The sequence below is a fragment of the Xenopus laevis genome, chromosome 2L, assembly GCF_017654675.1.
Source record: "Xenopus laevis strain J_2021 chromosome 2L, Xenopus_laevis_v10.1, whole genome shotgun sequence".
Classification (NCBI taxonomy): domain Eukaryota; kingdom Metazoa; phylum Chordata; class Amphibia; order Anura; family Pipidae; genus Xenopus; species Xenopus laevis.
In genome coordinates this window covers 73322569-73340819 of record NC_054373.1, presented here as the reverse complement: position 1 = coordinate 73340819, position 18251 = coordinate 73322569, and the positions used below count along the sequence as shown (strand labels likewise).

The 18251-nt window shown below is 39.0% G+C and overlaps 2 protein-coding genes across 5 annotated transcripts in view; one reads left to right on the top strand and one right to left on the bottom strand.

The window, feature by feature from the left end:
* The first annotated feature begins 614 nt into the window (after nt 1-614).
* ppil1.L (peptidylprolyl isomerase like 1 L homeolog) lies at nt 615-3195 on the top strand. Of its 3 annotated transcripts, none has more exon segments than NM_001193402.1 (4): nt 743-812; nt 1000-1154; nt 2142-2210; nt 2291-3184. In NM_001193402.1, coding segments are annotated over 4 exon segments (501 nt in total). In that variant the 5' UTR covers nt 743-756; the 3' UTR covers nt 2512-3184.
* An 11120-nt stretch (nt 3196-14315) lies between these two features.
* The window catches only part of celsr2.L (cadherin EGF LAG seven-pass G-type receptor 2 L homeolog), a 100896-nt gene continuing 96960 nt past the window's right edge, over nt 14316-18251 (bottom strand). For both annotated transcript variants that reach the window (XM_018246553.2, XM_041582038.1), the window contains one exon: nt 14316-14531. In XM_018246553.2, coding sequence (XP_018102042.1) covers nt 14510-14531 — 22 coding nt within the window. In that variant the 3' untranslated portion in view covers nt 14316-14509. The remainder of the gene's footprint in view (nt 14532-18251) is intronic.

Here is an 18251-nt window from a genome sequence, read left to right as displayed (position 1 = left end):
GCGGATCTCTCCGTGTATGGCCACCTTAAAGGGATACTGTCATGGGAAAATTTGTTTTTTTCAAAATGCATCAGTTAATAGTGCTGCTCCAGCAGACTTCTGCACTGAAATACAATTCTCAAAAGAGCAAACAGATTTTTTTATATTTAATTTTGAAATCTGACATGGGGCTAGACATATTGTCAGTTTCCCAGCTGCCCCAGTAGAGTTGCCACCTTTTAAAATAGTCTATACCGGCAGGTGGAGGGGGCGGGGTTAAAAGGGTGGGCTGTGACGATAAAGGGGGCGGGGCTGTGACACGCTATAGGCTGGCAGGGTAGTGATGTCAAAGGGGGCAGAGCCAAAGGCGCGAATTTGGCAAGAAGCCCAGGAAAAAAGGTAAATTTGGAGCACGCTGGGGGCAGGCCACGGGCTTTTTTTTTTAGGTAAAATACCGGCCCGGCCAGGTGGCAACACTATGCCCCAGTCATGTGACTTGTACCTGCACTTTAGGATGGAACTACTTTCTGGCAGGCTGTTATTTCTCCTACTTAATGTAATTGAATCAGTCTCAGTGGGACTTGGCTTTTACTATTGAGTGTTGTTTTAGATCTACCAGGCAAAATGTTTTCCCATGAGAGTATCCCTTTAACTTTCTTAAAGCGCGGCTTTAGCGTAAGAACGTCATTACATGAGACCGAGGGGTGGAACGCAACGTGCGTATCCTTGTGCGTCTGTACTTACGTTCAGTGAAGCTTGTTGCGGGTTAAATCAAAGATGTCTGGAATCCCACATGATACATGGCAGCCGCCGCACGTGTTAGTAGAGACAAGGTGAGCTGTTAAATCTGTGCATGCTTCGTTGTGGAATATGCACCTGTTGTCGAAAATGTGAAAATTTCTTTCTCTAGTTGTGCTGCACCGCTTCATACCACCTGTGAGGGAAATCGATTCATCCTTTGTTAGAGGGCCGCAAGTGATATTATAGGTTTTTAACCTGCGTTGTTCTCTTGTCTCTTAGCATGGGTACGATTACTGTGGAGCTGTATTGGCTGCACGCTCCTGTGACATGTAAAAACTTCGCAGAGCTTGCTCGGAGAGGGTATTATAATGGAACGAAATTCCACCGGCTTATCAAAGACTTTATGGCACAGGGAGGAGACCCAACTGGAACAGGTAAAATGTGTTTTCAGGTGTAATTTCAGTTTACTTACGCTTTATGTATACTAAAAAGGCGTAATCGCTACGTCATCTGTCAAGACAAGGTGCTGTGATGTCTGGCAAACCTACATTATGAATCAAAAGCTAATGATTTGTAATTTAGGTTTGGCAGAGATCACAGCACCTGTATCATCATATTGCTAAATCAGCATCTTAAAGACAGCCTTTCTTTGTTTTTCTGGCAGTCAGATCACTGCCTGGTTGCTAGGGTCACTGACTAGCAACCTTGATGTCACTTGAATTCCAGAGATACAAAAAATGTAAGGATTTAAAAATAATAAAAAGATGAAGTGGTCTTAAAGTTAAGGTGAAGGTGGATTACTACTGTTATCTCGTCTGGTCTTTATAGCTGAATGCCACAGCCTATTATTGTAGCACAAAACAATCCTCCTATACTTTAATGTATATTGCAAGAGAAGCACAGGCTATAGTAACCGGAAAACAAGCACAGTTGTATTTGCAACTAGCACCAGAAACATGGCATGTAAAGCATCCAAATAAGCCCCATGCCTTTTGTCCTTCGTTTTAGCTGTAACAAAGAGCTTCAACAAAAAACTTGGCTACAGACATAAAAATCCCACATATTTTCAGAATAATTCACAAAATATCACAACTGACATACATTTATTTATGTATGTACATATATAGAACAGATGTACTGGCACTGTAAGTTTTCAGCAGGGAATCTATATTGCTAGAGCCACTCGGACCAGCATTATCCCTTTTCCAATTCCCTGTCAAACTTGCTGTTGAATTGGCAGTGCAACTGTAGCGATGAGTATGTACAAATTACTATACCATTTTATCCTAATAATCTTGTAATATGGCTGTGGGAAACCGTTGTGCTTTTACTTAATGTGGGTAACCTTTTTTCATTATTTTGAAGCTTCCATGCGCACCCTCAAACTGATAAATATGTCATTATTTTATTTTGATTATTAGGAAGGGGAGGAGCTTCTATATATGGAAAACAATTTGAAGATGAAATTCATCCAGACCTAAAATTTACAGGTGTGACAAAAGCTCTATGAAATCCTCTCTTTTTTTATATGACGTATACTGTTCTAGATCTCTGCGGTTTCTTTTCACAGGAGCAGGCATTCTAGCAATGGCAAATGCTGGTCCAGACAGCAATGGGAGCCAATTTTTCCTAACTCTGGCACCTACACCGTGGCTGGATGGAAAACACAGCATTTTTGGACGTGTGAGTCATGGTCTGGGGACACTAAACAGACTTGGAATGGTGGAAACAGATTCTCAGGACCGACCACTTGATGAAGTTCAAGTATTGCGGGCTTATCCATCTGGCTAAATGGAGGCAGATAAAATAAGTATTTTCTAAAGTGATAGAATATGGGTATACATTTTGTAATCTCGAAACTTGAAATGTGCCAACATTTTAACTGACAACCAGTCAGTTTTGTTCCAACACAATTTGTTTTTCTATGTGTAAAATGTATTTAGCTGAAAGCCACAGTTTTTAAGCCATTATGGATTTACTTGTGTTTTTGATGTATACATGTCCATCTAGTGTCCAAATATTGACCAAGCCTGCCTAACTTTTAGAGGAAGACAGTAACATGGAATAAAGGCAGGATGCTTCTACAATTACTTGGAGATTTTGTATCTACTAAACCTCATGACCTTCGTGCATTCCAGATATTTTGCATGCACAGGTAGGGGGATTTATTATCTGGAAACAAATTTGAGGCAAGTTCTGAAACCTTCCAAACAGTACATAATGGTAAAACAGAACCTTTTACTTGACATTGATTAAGATAGTGTAGATTCGTGTTGGTGACAAAACAACCCCTATTTTAGTAGTCTTAAGAAATATGGGTCCAAATTACAAACACATTTTCTGGAACTCAAGGTTCCAAGAATTCCAGATAATAGATACAATATAATGAAGATAATATGTGTAGCTGCTGACATATGCAGAGTACTTATAGTGGCTAAAAGCATCTAATAAAAATATGCAGCAATGAAAAAAAAACGTATTGTGTTCTATATAAATATGTTGCAGTCAATGGGTCTTTTAAAAGTTAACTTTTATTATGTTATAGAATTGTTAATTCTAAGCAACTTTTCAGTTGTCCTTCATTTTCTTTTTTTTATAGTTTAATTATTTGCCTTCTGACTTTTCAGCTTTCTAAGGGGGGGGGGTCATTGACCCCCATTTTATAAACTGCTCTGTAAGATTACAAACCTATTTTTCAACTTTCTATTTAGACCCTCTACTATTCTCATTCCAGTCTCTTATTCAAATCAATGCATGGTTGCTAAGAACAAATCTAGAAGCACATGCCAGATATTCCATAGCCATTTGATTAATGGATGTTCATAGCATTTTACTCCTGTGCCTTTTGTCATTAAAATGCATGTCGCCACATGTTACAGCTTAAGACGGGCTTATATTGCCTGCCTTCTATTGATGTCTGACAGAAGGCATGGGGGAGGGGGCATGGTATTGCCCATTTCTTTTCCAGCTGGTATATGGCTGTAGATAAATGATGTGTGCCATTAACCTGTTGAACAGTCAAACTGGGTTTTGGCCAATCAAATCTGATATGATAATTGCTTACCATAATGCATGTAGCATGAGCAAACCTACTGACCTATGTTCTGCAAGTTGATTATATGACAGATACATTGGGTAAATGTATGACATAAGGGGTAAATAATAAATCACATTGGGCTACCATTACTTCACTGAGGAATATGTACAATGTTTCTGGGTTTTAATGTGTGCTGTGTGCTAGGGGCAGATTTATCAAAATGTGAGTTTAATAAATAACTCACCCACTTTCTATTCATACCTATGATTTTTTTAACAGTATTTATCAGTGGGTGAAAGTTAGAACTCTGCAAGAAAGTTGGCTCTCGCTCACCCTAAATTAAATAAAGTGACAAATACCTGGTGCGCTGAGGTAGAGGTTCGGCCACCTCGCATATGATGCTCAAAAGAAAATTCCAAAAGCACATAGGACTAATTGCAAGCAAAATTGCCTTGCCTGTTTAATGCGGAGTGTGTTTAATGCATTAAACGCGCAAGGCAATTTTGCTTGCAATTAGTCCTATGTGCCTTCGGAATTTTCTTTTATTAAAGTTAGAACTCGCCATTTGATAAATACGGGTCTAAAAACCCCATAGGGATGAATAGAATGCGGGTGAATTTTAGTTATTCAGCTCTAAACTCACATTTTGAAAAACCTGCCTCTATATAATAATGATATAACTGTTGCTGAGGTTGTCAAAGTTTGCCCACCTAGGCCAGACAGGTCTCTGCCCAATTTGGCCACTTATGTGCTGGGACAAATCGGGCTGATCTGGTAATGCAGCTACTGCACCAACAACTGAATCATAATCCTGGCTGGGAGAGAACTCAAATGTCTCCTAAATAGCATATGCACATACAAGGTTACTCCTTAAAGGGATACTGTCGTGGAAAAACATGTTTTTTACAAAATGTATCAGTTAATAGTGCTACTACAGCAGAATCCTGCATTGAAATCCGTTTTTCAAAACAAGAAATTGATTTTTTTTATATCTAATTTTAAAATTTGCTATCCTTTTTCCCCCAGTCTCAAATAACAGTGACAAGTAGTGATACAAAACATAATAAGGAAACATTATAACCAGATGCAAAATGAAACATAAATAGTAACAATATTTGTAACCTTGATACACATTTTTTTCTTTCTAGATGGTGTGTGTAATCCTAATGAGTTGAGACAAAGTAAGCAGTCCAATAAGAGACTAAAAGAATTTCCTTTGCAACATATTCTTTTATTGTTTTTAATTTTTTTAATTGATACACATTGTACACATATATTCAAGCACACATGAGCATATCAAAATCCTCACAGTATGGAAATCACAGAGATTATTATAAAAAACAAAATGGTGTAATTGGTACAATGCTGACACCTAGATGTTGGATTTGGAATTGAAACACAATATTCACTTGTATGCATTGTGATACTCATTTGCATTAATTGATTGGTAATGAAGTCATCCTGACGCCCACTTTTGTTTGTATTTAAACACCCACATGGTCACTCACACTTATCCTTGATAAAGGCCCTAATGTGGGCCGAAACATTGGACACTTGAGTGATGTTGAAATAAACAGTTTTTGATTGAAAATTTGGAGTGCTGGTCCATTTTGAACGTGTATACCCTGATTGACCAGGCACCCACTCACGCCGAGAAGGAAGGAGTGCAGGTACTTTGTGAACATTTATATGCACGGGGATCCAATTCTCCTAATTTGTACCGAGCACCCCCTATTGTAACCAGTAAATCCCGAGAACAAAGGGACATGGATGACAACAACCCCAGGACTGCAACCACACAAGGGGAAATCTTCACGAGGGAGGAAATCCAGAGGATTCTGTTCACAGAGACCTATGAGGAAACCTTTGGCAATTTAGGAGCTAAGGAAGCTTACCACGAACTACTGCGACTCAAAAGGAAGGAGATCGAACTCCATTTACACGGAGTCTCCCTATCAGACTATTATAGGGAGAATAAAGTACCCAGGGGATTTAGGATAAGCAACACACCTACCCTTGGAAGAAACAACCCGGATTTCTGTAAGAGATGGTGCCAGGTGATAGACAGATGTTCCCTGGATCTGATGCTGCTCGTGATTGAGGAAGCAGGCCGCGAGCTGAGAACAATCCGCAGCGATATCGCCAGCTTTGACAAGGCGCATCTAAAGACCCTCCAGAACGATAAGGAAACAGACTGGTTGGGACGCCTAGGAGAACAAATCGGCAAGTATAAAGCTGAACTTCTGGCATTCAAGAGCGGCAAGCGTCTGAAGGTAATCCAAGATTATAAAGAAAACACAGTACACCGTTGGCAGCAGGGAACGGAAGTGAGAAGACGCAGAGTGGAATGGAGAGCACGGAGATCCCCAGCGCGCTCTGTAACCAGTGCATCGTCGGAGAGCGAGGGAGAGATCAGCGCGCAAGAATCTCCAAGTCCGCAGGTTTCTTTTTTAGGGGAACGCCAAGGCAGCAGCAAGGACCCAGGAAGGCCCCCCGTCGCGGGGGTCGCAAATGCATCCGCAGACGCCCGTCCACAACGACAGCGGACGCAGACAAGGAGGAAGACTTGATATTCAACCTGTCCTCACACCAGCTCACGCACCCAGAGAGATCACTGCTGCAGAAAGGCCTTGGATATGTACCAATGGTGAGTGGCAACTCATTTTCCCATTACATAGATAACTATAAGTTTGCTAGGCAATTAAGACTCAGAGAGCGTTTCGGGGACACTGGGGGTGCATCAGTTAAAACTCCTGATATTGACACGATTATCCCTGAGGGGGCCATGGATGCTACAAACGTAGGAATGCAAGAATTGGATATATCCAACACAAGGGGTGCAGATATTGAGACGGCAAGCCCATTCACTATAAGCAAATTTAAACCAAAGAGTGATTATGACCCTGTGAGCATGAATGCATCCATTAAAATATATAACCGCATGCTAAACACGGATATGTCCATCCATTGTAATGCTGAGCACAAATGGAGGGGCAACCTCACAGCAGCAGAAAGAGAGGCAGTTAAATCGCTGAAACAAAATTCGAACATTATTATCAAATCTGCTGATAAGGGAGGTGGGATAGTAATCATGGACTATAGCTATTATAGACAAGAATTACTATCCCAATTATCTGATACATCCAAATACCAGAAGTTGACGTTTGATCCAACTGAGAAGTTCAGCAGTGAGCTGGGCATAATTTTGGACATGGCTATGAATAATGGTTGGATTACAAGGGACATGTGTAAATATTTTCTGCCTCCATACCCCATACGACCGGTAATTTATACACTACCCAAAGTGCACAAAGATGCCCTAAGGCCACCTGGGCGGCCGATAATTTCGTCTAATGGATCACTTAATGAAGGTATAGCCGAATATGTGGACTATGTATTACAGCCATGCATCCAGAACATTTATGGTTATGTAAAAGACACTAATGATTTTTTGCATGTTATACAAAGTGTTGATTTAGACATAACACGAGTGATATTGGTCACAATGGACGTACAGAGTCTCTACACCTGCATCCCACATGATGCCGGTGTAGAGGCTGTTCGTGAGCTGATAACTCAAAATCCATTGTACAAGGGGCCTCCTATCGAACTTTTGCTCACCCTGATACAATTCATTCTACACAAGAATTATTTCACATTCGAAACCAATTTCTATGTACAGTGTACGGGGACGGCGATGGGGTCAAAGGTAGCCCCGGTATATGCAAATGCATACATGTACAAGTTTGAAAATGACCATATACTGAACCATCCCCTATTTAGGCAATATGGAGCCTTCTACAGAAGATATATCGATGATCTGTTTTTCTTGTGGTTGGGTCCTTCCAGAGACCTAGATGAGTTTGTAGAGCAATTAAACAGATTGGACAGCCCCATAAAACTTACTGTAAAGCATGACTCACAATGCATGAACTTTTTAGATGTAGAGCTGTACAAAGATAAAGGGTCCCTACAGACACGCATCTACACAAAACCTACAGATAGGAACACCCTGGTACACTATCACAGCAACCATCCCAAACATCTATTAAACTCCCTCCCCAAGTCACAAATGTTGAGGGTCGTGAGGATAGATAGCGATCGTACCAAGAGAGAGGAAGATCTGTCGGTCATGCAGGACAAATTCCTGAAGAGGGGGTATCCAGCACAATTACTGTCTGATACTAAAGATTGGGCACTCTCCCTGAATCGCGCTGAGGTCATGGGCGAACAGGGGAGACCAAAAAAATGTAATGAAACTAACAGGAGGGAAAATCTCTACTATGTTAGTCAGTATGATGTACATAGTGTGTCTATCAAAAAAAGTGTGGTAGAACATTGGCCCATAATAACCACAGATGAAACTATCTCTAAGTATCTACCTTGGAAACCGAAATTCAGTTTCAGAAGAGGTAGAAACTTAAAAGAAACTTTAAGCCCCTCTGACCCTGTGGATAAATACCTAAAGGATAAGGCACAGCATTTTTTATCTGAGCGACCAGGTGTGTACAGATGCAAAGGCTGTATAATGTGTGGAACACTAATACAAGGGACACATTTTCTCCATCCACAGACAGGCAGAAAATACAATATACGACAAAGATTAACATGTGACTCAACGATGGTGGTCTACATAATAAAATGTCCGTGTGGGCTGGTGTACTGCGGGAAAACCACTAGGCGTTTGAAAGAACGCATAGCAATGCATAGGTCAAGCATAAGAGCAGCTCTTGATCCAGACAGATCACAAAAAATTAAGAGTAAAAAACAGGATATTTCACAACAACCTGTAGCCAAACATTGGGCTGAAGCAAGGCACAGCCCCTCGGCATTCAGATGTATGCCAATTGACCAGATCCCCAAAAAAGTGAGAGGAGGCAATTATAATGAGATGCTTTTAAAAAAAGAGGCATTCTGGATACACGAGCTGGACTGCGTGGCACCAAAGGGTCTAAATGGGCAGCTAATCCTTAACTGTTTCCTAACTTAAGAAATCCTTTTTCCCCCCAGTCTCAAATAACAGTGACAAGTAGTGATACGAAACATAATAAGGAAACATTATAACCAGATGCAAAATGAAACATAAATAGTAACAATATTTGTAACCTTGATACACATTTTTTTCTTTCTAGATGGTGTGTGTAATCCTACTGAGTTGAGACAAAGTAAGAAGTCCAATAAGAGACTAAAAGAATTTCCTTTGCAACATATTCTTTTATTTTTTTAATTGATACACATTGTACACATATATTCAAGCACACATGAGCATATCAAAATCCTCACAGTATGGAAATCACAGAGATTATTATAAAAAAACAAAATGGTGTAATTGGTACAATGCTGACACCTAGATGTTGGATTTGGAATTGAAACACAATATTCACTTGTATGCATTGTGATACTCATTTGCGTTAATTGATTGGTAATGAAGTCATCCTGACGCCCACTTTTATTTGTATTTAAACACCCACATGGTCACTCACACTTATCCTTGATAAAGGCCCTAATGTGGGCCGAAACGTTGGACACTTGAGTGATGTTGAAATAAACACTTTTTGATTGAAAATTTGGAGTGCTGGTCCATTTTGAACGTATATATATATATATATATATATATATATATATATATATATATATATATATATACACATACACACACACACACAATTCATTTTGGGCACTGGAAAAAATATTTTATATAGATAGTTTATTATATTTGTTTACACAAAAATGAATGGCAGAAACACAGGAGTACACTCCCAGGACTGATGACAGCGAATAGATAAAATAAGGAGGATATACTTGAAAACCAGGGAAACTTAAGAGGAAGTCTAGGAAAGGTTAAAATAGCTCAGGAGAAAGGAGGCACTAAGTAGTTAATGAAAAAAGAAGTATTGCAGGCAGGAAAGGAGCAAGGTCTGTGTGAGGTGGATGGCAGTGGGAACTCACAGCTCCTTTACCTCATCTAGTAACCAGTAAAACAAACTAGGAAGGCAGCAAGGAGAGAAAGCTCCCCCCTCCAAAGGAATGCAGAGAACAAACTTACAGAACTGCAGGAGCTTTGATAGTGTCTGTGGGAGGAGGGGCTGCTAGTGCAAGCTGTAGAGCAGGCAGGACATAGGAAAGTGAAAGTAATTGCTTCCCTGCAAACCATGTGACCTCTCTCCTCCAGACATCACACGCATGGGCAGAGAGGGGAGGGGGAGTGTACAGCTATATTCTCATGTCGCAGTGTGACCTGGCTTTTCATTACAGAGTGGCCTCCAAGCACACAGGTAATGCTGTGCCTGCTGTTAGAGCAGCACAGGATGAATGTGTAATGAGCAGAAATGGAAGCCCCCATGACAAAATACAAACTAAAATAACTTATGCATGGATTTGTGGATTAACATTTTATTTGCCAGACAGTGTTTATGGATGTGTGTTTTTTATAAAAATGCAAAAAAAAAAAAAAAGTTTAAAATGACGACAGATTCCCTTTAATATAAATGACGGTTGCTTTCCAGCAGTAGCAGCAGTCCTATGCCTGCACACTAGCTTCTGTTTTAACCAATGTAGACTATACAGCAAGCAACACTGTAGGGTTGCCATTACATTGGCAAATAAAGGGTTGGTTCACCTTTATATTTACTTTTAGTATGTTAATAGGATGGGTAATTCTAAGCAACTTTTCAACTGGTCTCCCCCCCCCCCTTGATTAGTTTTGAATAATTTGCTGTCTTTTTCTGACACTTTCCAGTTTTCAAATGGGGGTCACTAACCCCATCTAAAAAAACAAATGCTCTGTAAGGGTAAGGACACACGAGGAGATTCAGGGAGATTTTGTCGCCTGGCTACTAATCTCCTTGTCTTTTGAGCAACTATCTCCCTGAACTGCCTCAGCGTTTTTCCCCATAGGCTACAATGAAAAGTCACCTGCGCTAATGCACACAGGGCGATGCGTTTTCAATAGTTGCCTGAAATTGCCTCACTGATTGAAAACGCATCACCGTGTATGCATTAGCGCAGGCGACTTTTCATTGTAGCCTATGGGGAAAAACGCTGAGGCAGTTCAGGGAGATAGTTGCTCAAAAGACAAGGAGATTAGTAGCCAGGCGACAAAATCTCCCTAAATCTCCTCGTGTGTCCTTACCCTAAGGCTACAAATGTATTATTGCTACTTTTATCACTCATCTTTCTATTCCAGTCTAGCAATCAGATTAGTGAGACTGCAAATTGGATAGCTGCTGAATACAAAGAGAAATAACTCAAAAACCACAAATAAAAATTGAAAACCAATTGCAGATTGTCTCTGATAATCACTCTCTACTTAAAGTTAATGCAAAGGTGAACAAACTCTTTAAAACCATTTCATCTTTTTTATTACTGTTTGATGAAAATGCAGTTTTTTTTTAGAGATCCCCTTGAAATGATTTCAGCATTTTTTGTATTCAATGAGGCTTATTTTATTGACAGGTAAAAGATTGCACAAGTGCAGTTTCCTATAGCAATCAGTCAGCTATTCATTTTAGACATTTGGATTCAGGTAATGTAATAAATGGTGCTTTGTACTTGTCAAGTAAGTCATAGCAACAGACAGGATTTACTGAAATAATTTATTGGTTACTAGATGTGGCAGATTTTCATTATATTACCCCTGTTGGTTTGCAAGCTATGTAATCACTTCACATCTGATCAGGGTTAGACTGTCTTATTAGAGTATTGGGGGATCTCCCTTTGTGCCCCAGTTTAATGAAATTCCAATCCTTATTCCCACCATGGGTCTACATAGACTGCACTAGGAGCAAGTCTCCTAGCACTCTTTTTTTTGACTAGAGCAACTCTCCGGCAATCAGAAGGGAGCTGCCACAAATATAATATTGTGATATATATATATAATATTGTGAGATATATATATATATATATATATATATATATATATATAAATATAATATTGTGATATATATATATATATAAATATAATATTGTGATTATATATATATATAATATTGTGAGATATATATATATATATATATATATATATATATATATATATATAATATTGTGATATATATATATATATATATATATAAATATAATGTGATTATATATATATATATATATAAAATATTGTTATATATATAAAAATATAATATTGTGATATATATATGTATATATAAAAATATAATATTGTTATATATATATATATATATAAAATATAATATTGTGATATATATATATATATATATATATATATAAAAATATAATATTGTGATATATATATATATAAAAAATATAATATTGTGATATATATATATAAAAAAGTCTGACAATCACACACACACCATTCTCCTTATGAGAGATACCATATGGTAATACATCTTGATAAAGGTTCCAGACCATTAACATTGATGTATATTTGATGGTGCAATTTTGCTAAATAAACAGTGAAAAAAGGTAGAACAGTGTGCATTTTCGGATTTTTCAACCTTTTGCATAGCACCAAAATATTAAATATATGGGATTTCAGCAGACGTAGGAGGTTAAAAAATAAAATTTTATATAGAGTGGCAACATATTCTGCAGTGCATCTGTAGTTGGGGTGGATTAAGGGGAGGGTGAGTTGTTATATAGGTGAGCTCTACTCAACTTATTTGCTTGGGCTACCACCCACTGACTTAGGCAAGCAGTGATCTGAAAGCCCACTTGGGATTACTGTTGATAACTAACAATGCAATGTGCGTCAGTATCAACAAAAGCAATCAAAAGGGGGCATAGAGGGACCAACTCATTTTTGTGTATGCATTTCCTTTATATAGGAAGCATATTAAAAGGGTGGAAGTGCAGATATGTGCAACTAAACTGGTAAAAAGAATGTTACCGATACTTTAATAGTTTCATTCTTTTTACAGCAGTTTTAACAGTGCAAGGGCAACACTGCATTATAATTTTATTACTTTAAAACACGTTCATTGTTTGATGTTACTGATACTTTAATAGTTTCATCAAACAATGAACGTGTTTTAAAGTAATAAAATTATAATGCAGTGTTGTCCTGCACTGTTAAAACTGCTGTGTTCTTTAGTAACACTACTGTTTATATAAATATGCTGCAGTTTAGCAATGGAGGCAGCCATTTAAAGGAGAAAAGGCTCAGTTTACACAGTAGATAACGAATTAGCTCTGTAGAACATAATCGGTTATCCACTATTTAATATGTGCCATATAGCCTTTTTTTCAATTTCCGTCATTGCTACAGAGCAGCATGTTTATATGAACTATAGCATTGTTTCTGAAGCAAACATCAGTTTTACCAGTGCAGGGCAACACTACATGATAATTTCATTACTTTAAAGGAACAGTAACACCAAAAGATTTGTGTTTTAAAGGAATTGTTCAGTATTAAAGTAAAAACTGGGTAAATGTGCTGTGCAAAATAAGTGACTGGATGTCTAACAGAACACTACGTCCTGCTCTTTAGCTCTCTTGGTTTCCACTGACTGGTTACCCTGCTGACCAAGCAGTAACCAATCAGTGACTTGAGGGGGGGCATGGGTCATAACTGTTGCTTTTGAGTCTGAGCTGAATGCTGAGGCTCAATTGCAAAATCACTGAACAGTTATGTCCTATGTGCCCCCCCCCCCCTTCAAGTCGCTGACTAGCTCAGAGCAGGAAGTAGGATTCTGGCTATTATGTTAGACATCCAGTCACTCCAGCCTTTATATTTATACATTACATTTTTGCTTAACTAACTATATTAGAAACATTTTTTATTTTGCACAGCCTATTTATCCAGTTTTTATTTTTACACCATTTGTGGAATAAAAAAATATTTTATTCCACAAATGGAATTTTAATTCCATAGTGAAAATTCCAAAACATGATAGTTTTCCTTTAAGTCACATTTTGAATTACTGTTTTTTTAGCCGGAGTTCATTATGCCTGGGGGTTATCTGGTAATCTAATTATCTCACAAGCACTAAATAAGGAGTATTGTCAACTTCCACCTGTTTAGCTAATGAAAACAATAGGCAAAATGTGTGTTCAGCACAAGTCATTTTCATTGAACTCATGTTGAAAAATAGGTATATGTCCATTGACATTTGCATAGGAAAATATGCACAAGGCCAACACAAGAATCTATATAGCAAACTTTGACCCCAAAGGATGATGCAACCGTTACACACTGAGGATTTTGCCATTGGCGTAGAAATTCTCTATATCGGCAGTCAAATTATGAAACTGCTAAGAGGTTGATTAATTTTTTAGCAAATTAGTAATAGATGCAAAAGGCTATTTAGTCACCACTGTGGAGTCAGAAGGGGATTCATTAGGGGTCATTTTTCATTCCCTGGAGTTACATAGTAACAAAGCTATGTTAAAAGAGTGCTAAAGAGCAGAGAAGGCTGCACTCTGCAGAGTTTAAAAGCAGGGGAAAAGTAACCTTTTTATTGCAATTTAAGTTCTGAGCACTGTGTTTTATAGTAAGTTTCCTAAAGTTATTTAGTCAGGTATAATGCAGAGGTCCCGTTATGTCTATACAGGTATTTTAGTCATGGTTCAGAAAGAAACAGGCACATTTTTAAAAACACAAAAAATAAATTTTTATTGTAATTCCATACGAACACCTTCTTATATACAACTTGGTGCAAAAACTATGCAGAATGAGCTTCTTCTCTTCTACAGTCACATATGTCCAGCAGTAATAAAAAAAACAAAGTAACAACATGGCTTCAAATCTGACATTCAGTTACTATTCTTTCACTGCTTAGTTCAGATGGATGTCTCGTCGCTCCTAAAATAAAGGGAAAAGCGAATGAGAGAGATAAGAAACAAAATGTTGATTTTAAAAATATAGAAAAAAGATGCACAAATAGAAACACATTATCACTGTTGCAATCATCTTTCAAAGTAAAATATAAATTATTCTTTTTTTAAAGGAGCAGTGTACCTTTACAAAATTGTATACCATATGTAACTTTTTAAATTTTCTTCAGTTATTCTATAAAACTATAAATAAATTATTTTTGCTTCCCCTATTCTACCTAGACTAAACATTAATGTAAAGTGTCTCTCCAGCCTATTCGGTTCCATGCTTGAGAGATTCCGTGTCTGGAGAAGAACTACTAAGCTGATAAAAGGGCATTATGTGGTCTTATTCACCAGTAGATGTTTTGAGATGACTAAAGGGCATCCTTGAGACTGGAAAAAGAAGCTTCATATCACTGTGAAAAAAAGTTTTTTTTATAGTAAACTGGTGAAATTACCCCCCTCTATTATTCGCATTGGCTATTGAACCACTGGCCTACCTCATCAGGTCTCATAATAATATCACAGGGTTTGTTCTAGGAAGTAGGGAAGACCGCATCCAACTATATGCAGACGATACCCTCCTATACCTGGGAGATAGAGGTACTTCACTAGTTAATGTCCAGAAGGTCTTGGCCGAGTTTGGTGATATGTCCGGGCTGATAATAAATAAGTCCAAATCCACCGCCCTCATGTTAGACCCGCTTACAGAAGAGGAAAGTAAGACTTCCTTTCCTTTTAAAGTAGTCTCGGAATTTACGTACCTTGGAGTTAAGATCACTTACCTTGGAGGTAAGATCCCCCAACAATACCTAACTCTTAACCTGGATCCGCTGAATGATTGGATGTCCCAAAAACTTAAGTCATGGGCTAACCTACCAGTAGGCCCCACGGGTCGGGTGCATCTCATAAAAATGATTATTTTACCCAAACTTCTATATGTATTACAACAAGCCCCTGTATGGATACCAAAACCTTATTTTCTTAAAATAAACGCTATATTTAGGCAACTCGTGTGGGCTCACACCAGGCCACGACTAAAACTTGAAACGTTAATGCGTGCAAAAAGCAAAGCTGGTTTGGCCCTCCCAGATATGCACTTATACTATTTGGCGGCGCAACTGTGCCACTTAACTACATGGGTAGAAAACTCACACCATAAAGTACTGCATTCACTTTGGGCTCAGCTGACAGGCTTTATTGACAATCCAGTAAGCTGGATGCTAGGAAAATCTATTACCACATCCCAAGCATTGACTTCCCCCCCTATTAGTTCCCTTCGTAGGGTATGGAAAACGGCTAACACATACCTTAAAGCTCCTGCCACAGACCCTCTTACGCCACTATGGAACAACCAAGATTATCCCCTATTGGTAAAATTAGGCCCTATGAGCCTCTGGTCCGACCGTGGGGTGACTACTCTAGGAGATGTCTGGCATGATGGTAAACTAATCTCCTTTGCACAGTTGAAGGATCAATTTCAAATTTCGCACAACCAATGGCTGACCTTTCACAAGCTTAGTCGTGCCCTTAATATCGTACACAAGCGTCATGCCATATCGCTGTCCACAAACCCCTTCTTGGTGTACATTAAGAGGGGACATTCCAAAGGCCTGGTTACTATGATATATGCTAAGCTGCTACAAGAGGTGCATGGAAGTGAACTAGTCGAGCTACGAGCTAAATGGGAGGTGGACGTTGGCAGTATCTCAGATGAGGAATGGCAGGAAGCACAAGAATCCCCACAGTTAGTATCTCCCAATCACAGATTACGGCTAATTCAATTGTATATTCTCCACAGGGCTTATTACACCCCAGTCAGGCTCCACTATATTGACGCCAATACCCCGGATGTCTGCACCAGGTGTGCCTTGGATAGGGGAACTTTGCTACACATGCTGTGGAGTTGCCCCGATCTTACTTTATACTGGAGGGAAATACTAGATACTCTAGAAAGGGTTCTTCAGGTGACAATTACCAGAACACCTAAACTATGTGTCTTAAGGTCCCCATAGACGCGACGATTCTTCTTGCCGAACGACCGATTTTAGGGAAGCCCGACCGATCCTTCGAAATTATCGTGCGGTTAGTGGTATTCGAACGATCGTACATCTTACGATTTTTCGGCCGACATCTGTCAGGAAATTGATCGGCCAGGTCAAAAAATCTTTGTCGGTCCCAGTGCAAACTCTCTATGTTTGCAGGGCCAAGCAGGCAGCTCCCCTTTGTTTTCCTGGTAAATTGGTCTTTTTAGTTGATGGTAGATTCGTACGATCGTACGATCGTTCTGAGAAGATCGTGGTCTCACGATCAGGATCTGATCTTTTAAAAATCTCAACATCTATGGCCAGCTTTAGCCATAATACAAGATCTTAAGTTAAACCAATATCACTCCCTCTTTCTCTTGGAGGCACTATTACTAGCTAAGAGATTAATAACTCAGAATTGGAGAGCAGTGACCCCTCCTACCTTTTCCTCATGGAAAGCTATAATGCGGGACACCTGTAGCACTGAGTACTTAATGTATCTAAAAAGGGGAGTTCCCACTAAATTTCACAAAATTTGGGGTCCCTGGACCGACATCTACCCCCAACACCCAAGACGACCCTTAGCAGATCAAGATTAGGAGACAGACACTACACGAGGTCATTTATTCTTATACTAATAGTACTGTGTTTGTTATATGGCATGCTCCCTATTTTGTGTTTAATTCAGATATGTGACATGTAATTCTATGTGCTCCTTTTTCTGACACTTTTGATGTACATTGTTTGCTTTATTTCTTCAATAAACTACCTGAATTTAAAAAAAAAATGGTGAAATTACCTCTTTAAAGCATGTGCAAGTACAGCTTCTTCAGACTATTTTAAGAAAGTGTTGTATACTAAATTGTTTAATGGACTGGTGCAATTGCCCTTCTGAAATCATGATAAGTCCCTTTATGGTGCATTCAACAAGTCAGTTCCTTCCAGTGTGTAATAAGAGCACGCCGGGCCCCCCACCAGTAAACATTTTTCGAAGGGCCCAGAAAGCATAGGTGCTCATGCTTGTCTGCAACGACCCCTACCGCTGCATGCTCTCTCAGGCACGAGCGCATCAGTTAAAAGAAGAAGAAAGTGACTGAGATGGAGATTTGAACGATATAGAGGAAACAGACCGCGTGGTCCGGGCCCACCACAACCATGGGGTCTGTATCCTCTACAGTTACATATGTAATGGATCCACCGCACACCTGTTATGAAGCAATAAATGGGGTACGCTCCCCAACTGCATCATTTTAGTGTGTGCGGCTCCATGTATTCACAGTGCTCTACAGTTACGCCACTGGTTCCTCCTGTTGGTATCAAACTGATTTTATCTGAATTAGTAACTTGTTCACTTTCTCAGGGCTTTGTTTAGAGGAGACATAGGATAAAAGAAAAAAAAACAAAAAACTTTTGTAGGCAATTATAAATAATATATGGTGTTGCGTTTAAATGGTGCTAAAAATGAATATCTTTAAACATAGCCCCTTTATTGGAGCTCCCTATATATGTTCTCTGGTCCCTGTTTCAAATTAGGGGTGGTCGTGTCCTAACGTTCCCTGCCAGAAGCACAGTAGGTGGGGGGCAGCCAATCACAGCCCTGCAGTCACACAAGCACAGACAGGCTTCCGTTTCCTATCAGGTCCTGCTAGCTGCTGATTGGTTGCTATCCTACAGTGCAG